The 14,466-nt window shown below is 39.2% G+C and overlaps 1 protein-coding gene across 2 annotated transcripts in view; it reads right to left on the bottom strand.

The window, feature by feature from the left end:
- Positions 1-2,821: 2,821 nt before the first annotated feature.
- LOC105390485 overlaps positions 2,822-14,466 on the bottom strand; it is a 29,357-nt gene continuing 17,712 nt past the window's right edge. For both annotated transcript variants that reach the window (XM_048622122.1, XM_048622124.1), the window contains 6 exons: positions 9,953-11,439; positions 8,541-8,637; positions 7,812-7,969; positions 6,559-6,701; positions 6,153-6,243; positions 2,822-5,618 (listed from right to left, as the gene is read on the bottom strand). In XM_048622122.1, the coding sequence (XP_048478079.1) occupies positions 5,508-5,618; positions 6,153-6,243; positions 6,559-6,701; positions 7,812-7,969; positions 8,541-8,637; positions 9,953-11,439 (2,087 nt within the window). In that variant the 3' untranslated portion in view covers positions 2,822-5,507. The remainder of the gene's footprint in view (positions 5,619-6,152; positions 6,244-6,558; positions 6,702-7,811; positions 7,970-8,540; positions 8,638-9,952; positions 11,440-14,466) is intronic.

Genomic DNA, 14,466 nt, shown 5'->3' on the forward strand with positions numbered 1-14,466 from the left:
AAATAAAAGATCTAAAATGATCGAAATACTAACTAAAACCATAGACTATTCATAGACGAGCCATAGAGTAACGACCGTATGTCGTTCCATTACACGTAGTTTGGTGAGTAACATTTTTATATTAATATTCAATTATTATTTTAAGCAAATTAAAATAATTTTTATTAATGGTAAAAGATTATTTGATAGATTTGTACTTAAATAAATTTGTGATATTGTTATTGAACATTGGTCCGGTTTCTAAACTTTTTTGCCAGGCTGCACCATGGTGATGAAAGAAATAAGGTACAGCCCATGTACAGCCAGACAAAAACGGAAAAAATACTGACAAGGCCGTGTCCACAAAACTAACGGGCGGAGCGGCACGCACTTCCATGTGTGGTCAGTATATTCACCAAATTTCTTGCCGTATTTGCTTATTGCTGCTACCCCACTTGACTACACTTGCCAAATAAGCAACTGAAGGCACCGACACACTAGCGGACGCGGCTTACGGACGCGACTGTCAGCCGCGACTGATAGTGTGCACGGTCTTTTGAGACAGTTCGTGCCAGATCGCTCTCGGATGTTTGAAAGCTGAAGGTCAGCCCAAGGTTACGTCCGATACTTTGAACAGCGTAGTGTAGGTACATTCCTTACCTAGATACCTCTGACAGCTTCATCCGATGGTGTGTCGGCGCCTTAACTGCCCAACTGCTTCTTTACAAGCACAAGCAATGGAGGTTGGCGATGGCGTTCAACACTCCATACTCCCTTTTTTTGCCAGTGCATAAGCTGTTCTTCGCTGCCCACTCCCGTCCATTTCATTTTTATACCATTATAAAAAGTGGAGAAAATAGTTAGTTTGATATTTGACAGCGCCATCTATTGAGTAACACGAAAACCGCTCATATTGAATTTGCTGCTTAACAATCTCATGCTTGGGTTCCGCTCATCTCGCATAATCTTTATTGACCAAAACTCATTTCGCATAACTCGTATGGTCTAAACTTTTTTGGCCGAACCATCACTTTGCCAAGACTCATGTGGCATAAGGCTCGTTTCGTCTAAAACTCTTTAGGCACAATCTTTAAACACCTAAGTTTCGTTTGCTCAAATTATGTTCGTCTATACCTATGTATAATCTTGTTTCTCCTAATGTTATCTTAATAAATAATATATTAAGTATGTAGTAAATGTACAAATTGTGGTATTTTTCTCCTACATCCCAAAAATCACGATATTGTATGATCAAAAAATCGAAAGTTAACGACCAATATAATTATTACAAACCCCATGAGATCGAAACCTAAAAATAGGTGCGACGACGAGCAAAGCGAGGAGGAGCGTGTTAGGTGCACATGTTCATCAAAACCAAAGCGGAGCGCAGCGAAGCGGAGCGGAGCGTTTTCCAAACAGCGGAAACAATACAAGGCACCAGTTTGCGCTATGTAGGGAGACGCTCCGTCAAAGTTAAAGCCAAACGAATATTATTACTTTGTATAAACCTAATAAACCTATGCCATAGCATTATTAGGCTATTCAAGATTTGGCCATACCATTATTAGGCTAAACAATGTTATGCGAAATAACTTTTTACTAAACGAGATTTATGCCATACGATTTTCGGCGTAACGAGACTTTGACCAAACGTTACTATGCAATAAGAGATTAGGCAAATAAATCTTATGCCATAAAAGGTAGAACCCTCATGCTTGTATCACACTTGTGGCTATTCGTATTTGCCATAAGCGTCAATTCACACGTACCACAACCACACCACGTCGCAACGACAAAATATGGTCAAGCTGTGGTTACGTGTGAATTGTGTGACAGCGGCTTTTTGCAGTTGCGTTGTGGCAGCGACAAAGTGTCGATGTGGTTGTGTTGTCGCTGTCGTTGCGATGTGGTAACCACGTGGTCGTATGCATTTAATAGGAAGAGGAGGTGGCCGCGGTGCCGCCGCCGCGTGGCGGCGTTGCCGACGCTATGTAGCTGCGTTGTGGTTGCGATGTGGTCGTATTAGCGTCAATTCACACGTACCACATCCACACCACGTCGCAGCGACAAAATGTGGTCAAGCTGTGGTTACGTGTGAATTGTGTGACAGCGGCTTTTTGCAGTTGCGTTGTGGCAGCGACAAAATGTCGATGTGGTTGCGTTGTCGCTGTCATTGCGATGTGGTAACCTCGTCGTCGTGTGCAGTTAATACGGAAAACAGGTTGCCGCGGTGCCGCCGCCGCGTGGCGGCGTTGCCGTTGCGATGTGGTTGCGTTGTGGTTGCGATGTGGTTGCGATGTGGTCGTATTACACAGGTGGTCGATAACAACGGCAAAATGTGGCACGTGTGAATTGGATTATTCATTGTCAATACAAAATATACGCCCGACCACACCGCGTGGTTGTGGCTGTGGTGTGGTTGTGGTACGTCTGAATTGACCCTTACACAGGTGGTTGATGACAACGGCAAAATGTCGCACGTGTGAATTGGATTATTCATTGTCAATACAAAATATAAGCCCGACCACACCGCGTGGTTATGGTGTGGTTGTGGCTGTGGTGTGGTACGTCTGAATTGACCCTAACTGCTATATGTTGTCAGCATATTCGCCAAACTTATTGCTGTATTTTGCCTATTTGACATGACATACATAGCCAACTAGCTGTTGCCGCAAGCTTTGCTTCGCCCTAAAAAGTTTTCCCGTGGGAATTCCGCGATTAAAAGTACCTACTATAAAAGTAGTAAAATAATTTGCTAGTGTATGTTTAACTTCTGTAGCAACCAGTCAACCCTGCATTTCCTAATTTATAAATTACAACAGCGAAAAAAAAGAAAAAAATATATTATTCATCGACCTTTTATTTTGCAATTAATATTACAGTACATAGAATAATCAATGTTTAGTATTTTATATGTATAAGTCCTCAGATAAAAACTTGTAACTTCGACAAAAGAGTGCACATAAATATATATTTATTCCATATGATTTAGTGGATCTTCACTTTTAACTTTACTAATAATAAATACATGTTTTCATGATTTCCCAAACTAATGAATTAATTCGGTCACATACTTTTTACAGCTAAAAATCAGTTCTGTTATCTACTTACGCCATAGAAAATATTCATGTATACATGTTTATAATTTACTTATGTTTTTTCACAATAATTTTAAAATACATAGTTAATACCCGCATACCTAGCACAAGACGTGGCAAAAGATTTGTGTATCACTCGACATAAGAGCATATCATGCGCCTTCGAAAGCAAATGAGACAGAAAACTTTTGCCACTTCTTATCGTGCGCGTGCCCCGTGCTAGATTTGCAGATTAATTTAAATTTCCATTTCTTAAAATGACCATTCCATAGAACATCCATCAATAGCAGAGCTCGATACAAATTCACAAATGCACTAACCAATTTATCATTAATATTATTTATTACACAAACACAACAATTCATACAAAACACATACATTTACCATTCAAAACGTAACAAAGTTTCATACACATAAAAACAACACTCATTACTGTGCTAAGGGCCACTACCAGGGTTAAATTAATATATCGACGGTGGAAATTAAAAGGCAAAAATTACTAAGGGATATTTTTTTCAACAATGAGTGAGCTATATAACCTGATTCCCTTTATATGTCCGAAAAATTACGCTTAGTTATTTTTGACTTTCCAGCGTCGATATGTTGCTATTTCGTGCAGAATAAGTACAAATAAGACTGCACTTCATGTAAAAATATGATGTGTCTTCCACCACACCGCTAGCTTTCATAATAATTGTATGGAGGAGAATAACACATACTTTGCCCAATCTGAATCTAAAGTAAGTATGTAAACTAAAGAAGGTAAGGCCCATGAATTTTTCATCAGAAATTTACATTCAATGTATGAGCAAGCGATATTATTTTGAAAAATAGATTCCTATTTTCGAATATTAACACTTTTAGCTATAATAAGAGTATCGTGGTTACTTATTTTTACAAAAGCTTTACACTATCTATAGCGATATAAAATACTTGCAGGGGTTCCAATTTACAATAAATGTCTTATATTTATATGCCTGAATTTAATTATTTATAAGTATATAATTTTTAAGCCTTTGTAATTGGTTTATTAGTAAGCCGAGTAAGCAGAGACAAATAATGTTAAATAGACATTTATAAAGATATACATGTTTATTTAACACCGTTTAAATGTAGACTAAAAGCATATTTCGAGGTGCGACTAAAACAGATCTTTTACTTTGTTCATAAATATATTGCATTAAATTAACTAAAATTTATGTCAGTTATTGTCTTCAAATTAAAACAAATTGAGCATTACATTAAGAAAATGAAAATGGTTAAAATACGATGATATTGATGACTATATTTCAACGAAACATAAATTTCACTGTCTCTAAAGTAATAACTAAAGTGAATTACTTATTAATAATTATTATGATAAGTTATAAATATGTCAATCAATCATTTTCAATTTTAATAAGTATGTTTTTTTATGAACTTAGTAGAATTTAAATTTTTCGAATATATATAGTAATTTAATGATTAAAACAAAATAACTTAAATGCAAAAGGTCGTCATATTGTTCAAAATAAAAATGTGTACATTTTTTGAGGCCATACAATGTATTTACAAAAAGAAATAAAAAATCATCAAGTTAATAAAATGTTTAGTACAAAATTACTACCCGATTATCATGAGTTTAATTATTTACTGCTATGTTTATTACTAAATTAGACGTTATTCGATGCAGTTGCTGTAGATTGACAAACTAATAATATTATTGTACAGTAAAAACTAGTTTCTTTATTGGGGTTACATAGTTTTTGTGAAAGCATAATTTAGAACCTGTTAAACCAACTTATAAGGATATTTTCCTCATTTAGGCCCAGTAGGGTAAATATACAAACGGATTGGTTGCTACTTACCTAGATTTAGTTACAATACAGTACGATATAAAAGCCACACCGTTTATATTGTAAAGTGCTGCCAAATACTAAAAAGATAATCATACCAAAATCACTTCTAAGATCGCAATCATAAATTTATTTATGTATTGGCCAAATTTTACTGTCAACGGCTATAAATTTAAAATGTGTAGCGTCAGAACCGACTGCTATACCTTGTTCCACGAAAAAGCTCCCCTTATTGCAAAGGCGTGGACACACTACGAGCAAAACCCTCGGATCTCCGAGGTCTCTCAGGGAAGTCATAAGCAACCTAGGTCGTCTACTGGCTTTCTGGCGTGACCTTGGGTGGCTTAATAGCTAGTCACCCCATAGGTATTTCACGCATGATGGCTAGATATATCCTGGACCCTTATTATTTTGAATATAAGATCTAAAATCGCTTGTTATATGAGACTTCTGAAATGGAACAAGGTATAATAGTGACAACTACACTCTCGCACATTGCGCCGACTTAGCTTTAGGAACCGCGAAGCCTTTTTTTTGTAAGTAGCAGAAGTGTGGATATAACTATAGTAATTTTTTACAGGATATAGTTTCAGAATCAGCTCTCACTGACGGCCGAGGAGTCGTCAGACTGGGTGGTGCTGGTGCAGTCGCCTTTCGGAGCTATTTTGGAAGGCTTGGCGCCCTTGCCTACGTAGATTTCTACTTCCTGGAAAAGAAACAAAAAAAAAATATAAGAGGACGGTTCGAATGTAGGCAAAAAGGTGCATGACAAAATAGGGAACAAAGTGCAATGTTTGCAAGTTTGGCACAATATAAAAAGTATCCAAAAGATTCAACTTAATTTTTTTTTGTCAAATTAGTGGTAGTAGGAAAGATGGCGATGATGAGATGAGCTGTGTCTGCTACGATTAGAGCTTTCCTCCATACATATAAGGGAAAAAAATGACCGTCAGGACCATTTTTTCTCGAGAAGGCGTAGAAATATCGAGCTGAAATATACCTTCTATGTAAACCTATATTCACTCAACAATGCCCTACGGTGAATTTCGCTACTGAGGGATCACTCTAGAAGGCTTATTTTTTCTCCCCTCTATGTCTCAGTCGGGGTCCACCAACCCGCACTAGGCCAGCGTGATGGACTAGGCCTAAAACCCTTCCTTCACTGGAAGGAGAGCCGTGCCCCAACAGTGGGGACGTGATAGGTCGTGATGAAGATGTCTTAGTGTAGACAACACCATACCTGTGGTCCCTCAACGGCGGTGTGTGCGTCGGGCTCGTGGCTGTTCCCGGGAGAGGTTTTGGCCGCCAGCTGTCGCTCGCGCGCCACTCGCCTGGAGAGAAAATTTATGTTTTTAATTGGAAATATTTCATTATAAAAAGGGCGATAATAGATACTCTCTATGATTAAATAAATCTTATCAATTACTGTCTGTTTTGAATAGGATCCGAAACGACACTGGATCAATTTCAATAACACTTTCTCCATGATTATTATAGGCTACTTTTTGTGCTGGAATAAAATTATGTAGGACGACACTCCTATATCCATGCTAATTCAGTAGGCTATGCTTCAGTAGGGTATTTTTTATCCCGGAATTCCTTCTTAAAAACTATTTAATAAGAGCTAACATACACACAAAACTCACCTCCTCAACTCCAACATAGCCTTCCTATCAGCGTCCCGCTTCTCGGCCTGGGCCCTCGCCTTCTCGTTGGCCGGCGCGGCGGCGGCGCGGGGGCGCGGCGTGCGCGGGGTGGGGGCGGCTTGACGCACTGTTGGGGGGGTTAGCTGTGGAAGAGAGGTAGGTTGGTTGTTTTAAATAAGATTACAAGAATAAGAGACCATTTATTTAATTTTCTTGATAATTTAATTATCAAGAAATTTTAATTTAATTATCATCACGACCCATCACGTACGTCCCCACTGCTGGGGCACGGGTCTCCTTCCAATGAAGGATGGCTTTAAACCTAGTCCATCACGCTGGCCTAGTGCGGGTTGGTGCACGCCAACACAAGCAAGCTTGTTCTAAGAGAGTTGTCGGGTAAGTGGGCAACCCGACTGCTGCCGACGCAGTAACCGTACAACATGGAGTCCTAAGCATGCAGAAATTTAATGATATACATACCTCCCTCCACCCATTCTGCTTGAGCTCATCCATCTGCTTATACAGCGCGTCCACATTGACCACCTGCAGACACACCATGTCCCAGAACCCCTGCAGGTCTAACCTATAGATAGAGTCTATACCCTAAAATATGGTATATCTACTTACCACTTAGATGCACTGACATACAGTCTTCTGGCTCAGGTGGATACTAACTTGACTATTTCCTTCTTTTAGCCATATCCTATAAGTTGTCAATGAACTACAGCACGCGATAACAGTATACATGGACCAATCTGACTGACAGCCGATCCAACATAATACTATTTTTAAAGGCCTGTTTATGTCATTTTATTGCAGAAATTTAGTGATACATAGTGAGTACATACCTCCCTCCACCCGTTCTGCTTGAGCTCCTCCATCTGCTTATACAGCGCGTCCACATTGACCACCTGCAGACACACCATGCCCCAGAACCCCTGCAGGTCCATCATACAGATAGAGTCTAGACACTCAAACATGATGTATTTATCTGCTTGCCACTTATGCCCGTTTTCACTAAGACATCCTAAATTTTAAGGGACTCCTAACTCTACTACTACTACTTTGACTATTATTTTACCCATATCGTGAAACATGTCAATGAACTACAGCACACGATAAGACAATCCACGGAGTCTCGGACAACGACAGCCGATCCAACATAATACGACTTTTAATGCCGAAATTCCCGAAAAAAAAACCTATTTATTAAAAAAATAACTGATGATGATGAAATTGAATGATGTACACACCTCCCTCCACCCATTCTGCTTAAGCTCATCCATGTGCTTATACAGCGCGTCCACATTGACCACCTGCAGACACACCATGTCCCAGAACCCCTGCAGGTCTTCAGCCGTGGTGGGGAACTGTTCGTTGGCGCCGCCGTTTATGTTGTTGTAGCAGAGGCCTGGAATAATAAGATAAGGAGGATGATTAAATAAAATATTACTTCCTTTATTTTGTACACATTACAAATATTTAACACGCAAGACCAGCTCGCAAATATCAGTCTTTCAACCAATATCTGCCCCGGCGAAGGGATAGAAGCCGGGGCCTTGGAACATCAGTCAGTCACTAACCACTGCGCCATCTGGCCATAACTCTAAAGATTATGGTAATAACAGCCCAGTCTTTGGGGAGATCCAAACCCAGTGATATCTTATAGTGATTACTAATGGCTATTACTGTGGTGACGTTTAAAGTGATAGATACCAAAGGCACACATACTTTGAGTCTAGGTACTAGCAGGATCAAAGTTACCTAGCACTAGCAGTTTTATGCTTAGTTTCACCATAGTCTGTTAGATCATTAACACCCCTGTTACATTGTAATGTAATATCATGCATTATTTGTCATCTCCATATTAAATATCTGACAGATTTGTCAAAAGTCAACAACTAATCTCCTGTTATAATCTAACAGAGTACCTATGGTAAAACTGGGGCTTAACCATAAGTAAATGTAAAGGCAGTAGGTACCTTCGAACTGCTGCATCTTCTGCGTGGCGAGCAGGCGCGCCTTGCCGGCCGCCGAGCGCAGGAAGCCGAGCACCTCCTCGCTCACCTCTTTGTTGTCCTGGAATGTAGGTGTACATGGGTCAGTATCACTTTACTTGTATATTAATAGCATAAGGACCAGGCCCACCGCTCATGAATATGGCACCCGCGCGCTGGCCTTAAAATACCTATCATAATTTGTTTGAAGTGGGGGGAGAGCATGGGTGCCATTTTCTGAAGCAAATTTTCTGATGGGTAAATCCTTACTTCTGAAAACATTGGTCAGTATTGAATATTAAAAGCCCGGTTTCCACCAAACGATTTATCGCGCTCCGATCGCGCACTCCAAGGATTTTTTCTTACAAAATTACCTACTTTGGGGATGAGGCTCCCCACAATAGGCATTAGCAGTAATGGTGGTTGATTTTGGAAATTTGAGTATCTAGTGGACAGCCAAATTTCAATGAGAAACTGCCTAGGGCGCCCTAGGGGATGTATCTCTCAGTTTTCTCAGGTAGAGGTCAGGGCATACATGAAAGTGGCTTTTATATTATAATTATTATGAAGATCCCTGGGTAAGAGTTTATACTTATGGAAAGATGAGCATTGACCAATCACGAAATAGGTACTCGTGTCCTGTAGAGGTATTAAAGAGGAAAACCTCTATGGAAGAAAAGTATTGCTCCCTCAGGTTTTCTGCTGCAGATAACATAATTATGTTCTACCATATTAATGGTTTGCTGAATGGTTGGAATAATAAGTAGCTCGAAATAATGTTGTACCTACTGTAACCTGATTAACACATCTTAGTTCTACCATATTATACACATTAGTTATGGAAACTAATCAACAGCTTCTTAGAAAATGAAATCTCAACCAGTACCATGAAATGTGACACCATTAAAATAGAATTAATGCATATGCATAAGCTACTAAATGAGTTCTATGTATTGCATTTGTATAATGCGTCATTTATTGTATATGGCCTGGCAGTCTGGCATCCATGACTAAAGATCCTTGAAGATATTGATTTTCTTTTGCAATGGTAGAAGTTTCATTTGCATAATAAGTTATGCTTTAATATACTTAAATATAATATTTAGAGCATGATTATTCACATGCACTTTCGAATTACATAGGATATTCTGTAAAGCTTTCACCTACTCAATACATAAGAATATTATTTACATAATTTGTCTTTGAGACCTGTAGTGTTTGTCACATAAACACTAGGAAGATAATCTGTCTGCTATACTTTTATCATAGCATTTCTGGGCCATGCTAGTTGTATCAGACTTCATCATCATCAGCCCTCTATCGCCCACTGTTGGGCATAGATCTTCTCCTTAAATTTATGTATGCCAACTTTATATAGATTATTATATAAGCATTACCTGTAAACTCTCCAGCTCCTTTTCAGCCCTCGCAGACAGAGCGAGCAGCCTCTCCGTCTCTTTCTTCTCCAACGCTAAGAAATAATGTCCATCTTTCACCACATCCTCGGAACAATCACTCACGCCATTACTGGCCACACCGTTCACAGAACCATTCACTTCACTTTGGGACTCTAACTTTATCACAGACACACCATTGGCTATCACATCACTGGCTGGTTTTTCCACTTTTGAAATTGGAACGTCAGTCTTCTCGGGGGATAGTGGAATGTGTTGGTCGGTCTGCGACGGCGATTTGGGACTCTTCTTTGGTGATAGGATGGGCAGTTGGGCGCGGAATTCGGGCCTCAAATGCCGTAGGACAGGTAGAGAGACATTCGGGTCAGCCTCGCCGTTTGGACTTGGACTAGAATACACGTTCTCCTGTTCGAAGCTCTCAAACGATCTCCTCGGCGTGTAGAAACGCTCACTGGAACAGTTTAGGGATTTCTCTGTTAGGACCTCGTCTTCGCTTTGGGATTTCATTTTATGTCGCTTCTGGTTGAAGAACCCCTGCGCTAATGCTCCGGGCCCATACAACCTCTCCACCCTTTGCTGGATAAAGCTCTTCATTGGGCTAGTTAACTGTTCACCATTTTCCTTCGTTATCTCCACCCTTTTCGACATGCCATTCGAGCTAATTGTGTAAGACTCCGAGCTGAACCTGTCAATTTTCTGTCCATTGCTCGTGGTCTTCCGGAAATTGCTCTCCGAATAGCTGGACTTGAACGAGGTTTCCTTCACATTGTCCACCTCATCCTTCTGGTGTAACATGGAGGTGGCAAAGTTCTTGCTCTCGCTGGACATATACGGCCTACTCGCCGTCATGGCTGGGCCGAGGAAGTCGTTCTTCAACTGTTTATTCTCCGTCGCCATGTAGACATGTAGCGGGGAGCTGGCCAGATATGGGTCCGTGTGCGCCTTGGCAGGCGCTTTCACTGTCAGATCTGTCCGCGTATCATGTGGCCCGAACGTTGGGACCAACAGTTTGTTGGCACTGACTGGGACCGGCACCAACAGGGAATTGCTCTCAGCGCGATGCTGGTATGTATGCGTTATTGGCCGTATAGGAGACGCTTCACGGCTTTTGTTTATATCCTGCCTTAACTTCGAATCATATGTGGTCAGATTCGTGTAACCATTAACACTGCACGCCAAATTCAGATAGCTAGGCTTCTTATTAGGCACCTCGTCTCTCTTCTTATGATGTCCTCTCGACCTATGACTGGCTGTGTCACTAATCGTGACTTTCGGTGGCGGTTTGAGCAGATGATCGCTCTTCTGATACTTGGGTGTTGGTGCCTCGCTGGGGGTTGGCGTCGGGGTGAGGTTGGCGGCGCGCGGGGGGTGCGGGGGGTGGGCGCGCTCCTGGATGCGCGACGTGAAGTCCCGGACGCGACTGGTGGTCGACGAGGGCGTCAGCAGGTTCAGACTACCGGACGTGGTATCTGGAACGAAAGGGGCCAAGGTTAAAGGTGATTTGCATGGCTGGAATTGTTTTGTGGCACGCGATGGTTTTTTTACAGTACCGTCGCAATGAAAGGGTTGAAAAGGTTTGCATCTCACTCGCACTTGTGTTGAGATCCTCAACTGAAAGAGGATGGAGCTATGTTTCTTATGTCTATGCTGTTAGCATAACTACTTCAGTTATGATATTAAATGGTTGTGCTATACCTAAAACTTCTTTTAATATTGTTAGAGCATATAGGTAAAATATGACGAATTTAATAACTTTTGCTAACTCTACAGAATAAGTTCGCATCGCATGTTATGGGCGAATTTGCCATTCATCATATTCAGTTTGACATAGTTTATGAAAGAATTATGTGAATTATTATAAGTAACTTATGGATTAAGTACGTATTTATAAATATAGGGTAAAAAACATAGTTACAGCTAATGAAACCCAACAGAGGTCTGATCCTAAAGAGGCATAGGCCAAAGATGGGTGGTATCTTCTATCACAGGTGCTTTAAAAGCACTTAAAAGAAGAAACCAGGTTATATTAAAGTCTAAACATTTTTGGATAATGAAATGAATGAGATTGTTTTTTGAAAAACAGACTGACAAATATTTATATTAATCTATTGGTCGATTTTCATTTTCACTGTACAATATAATTTATTCTAAACTCTGCCATAAAAATATAAATAAATATCAACCAAAAGAATTTGATACTAAACTAATGGGTACTAACAACTAACTATACATAAAAGCTAGGTTCTAGTCTATCTCCGATACTCACAAACACACAACATGACAAAATAATCACACATTTTATAAATATATTATGCATAACATCATGCAGAAGGAAACGGCACTGTCACTTATCACTCTAATGATGCAACTGCAAATGGTAATCAAACTGTGGCTTTAATTTTATCACAACACAATAAATCTCTGATAAAACTTGCTTGTAGTAGCAAGTATTTTTTGGTAGTGTCCAAAAACTGTAAGTTTGCAACATAAACAAACAAAGTTATTAGGTCTAAAATATTGTTTGTGATTTCTTCTACATTCATAAACTTTTGTCCAAGATGTGTATAATAGTGTATATATGTATGTATTTGTATAGATATGTATTCAATCATAATCATATCAAAACCTTAAGCTTTACACTATCCACATTCATTTATTAAAAGGATTAAAAAACATTGGTGAGAAATATATACTTGAGGGCATTGACTTATACATTATAAGCGTAAGGATAGGCCTAAACACTCAAAAAATGGCACCCTCGCACTGGCCCTAAAATCCCATATGTTTGTCATAATTTGATTGAATTGGGGCCAGCGCTGACATATTCTTTAGGCAAAATGTTCTGTGCATGTGCTTTCGAAATCATTGCTTAAAGGTAGGTACTGTACAGATACTTAATAATGTCCTAAATTTTATTTAACTTAACTCACTATAATTGGTTGGGTATTAGCTATTCAACTGCTTATTTTAGTAATAAAAGATAACAGCTCCAATGTATTAGACACAACTGCAGTTATTTTAAGTACCTACTGATTATAAACACTGTGCAAACTGCTTATGTAACTGTGGTAAGTACAGTTACCTTCATGCAACTAAATACTTTTGCACAATTATGTCCAACTAACAAACCACTTAATACATAAAATTTTTGTTAGTTTTATTTGTATAAGTAATTGTTTAAATAAGGATCACCAGCAGTTACCACAACAGACATAACTGTTAGTTTGACAAGATACAAAAGTGTTCTGCTACTTATAAAGCTGACCATACTGCAACTGATAATGAGATTAGAATAATAAGGTGCGATATATTACAGACATAGAACTCCACCAATGCAACATTCAAACTGCATGGTAAAACAAATACTTAGAGCAAAGTGAGGGACGGAGTACCTAGTTTAAGCTTCAGCAGAACCAAAGCGGACATTATATTGAGGGGATATTAGACCTAGCCAGTGTTTGACATAATTATGTAGATTTAGGTGCAAGGCCCACAAATATTTTATTACATAGTGTGTTCGAGGCAGCCGGCAAAGGAATAAGGTATGATATTTTAACTATTATAGTCTGTAAAACATGGTGATGGGTTAAGAAACATTCCTGTATGATGCACAATAACATTCTAGAAGCTCACTAAGTAGGTAGGATAAGCCATACTTATGGGAATAATCCACTATTCAATAAAACATTATTGCTGTGATCTAGGTTGGTTGGTCATCTTATAAGCCATGCAGAATCATTAGCGGATAAGATTTCCAGACAAAATAACAGTGAAACATTTTGTTAGTCATGCTGCTTAGTAAGAAAGCTAAAAGTAAAATTATGGTTCACGATTTCCAGTAGGACATGAGATCAATGTTAATTGAATTATTTAGACTTGAAGAACCACACTAATACTTGGTATTAAAAACTAATGAAATTTAAAACTCAATATTCAACGATTTCCCTAATTTTATTGAATAATAGCAGGTAGACGAAAACATGTACACTAACTTTGAAACAGACTTTATATGAATGTTTCGTCATTATATGGTTATAAAACTTACCAAAAACACCACAAATGTATCCATTTACAAGATGAAACAATAATATTTGCACTAAACGTAAGAACAAATACAATTTTATAGCGAAAATTTGGACATGAACTCTGGATTTTTTATGACACCACAACACAATCCGTAGAACAAGGAAAACTAAACGAAACGTCAAACTTTTAACTTTTTTTTCGCTAGAGATGCGGCAAGGATTCGATGTTCGATTCTCTGCAGCCAGCCCGTCCGCAAGACGTTCCGTTTCACGGTCACCGATTCAGCAAGTATAGACTTATTGATTCAAAAAGTATGTTATTAAATTTATAGAGGGAAAAATGTACCGTGCGTGCCCGTTAGTTGCATAAACGACAATGACCGGCGGCGTGGCGGTAGCGGCCCGGTCGCTGGTTCACAATGGTGTGTAGGTAGAATCGAGGTTAACGTATAGATTACTCAAGTGTGTATG

The sequence above is a fragment of the Plutella xylostella genome, chromosome 2 (genome assembly GCF_932276165.1).
Source record: "Plutella xylostella chromosome 2, ilPluXylo3.1, whole genome shotgun sequence".
In the NCBI taxonomy this organism is placed as follows: domain Eukaryota; kingdom Metazoa; phylum Arthropoda; class Insecta; order Lepidoptera; family Plutellidae; genus Plutella; species Plutella xylostella.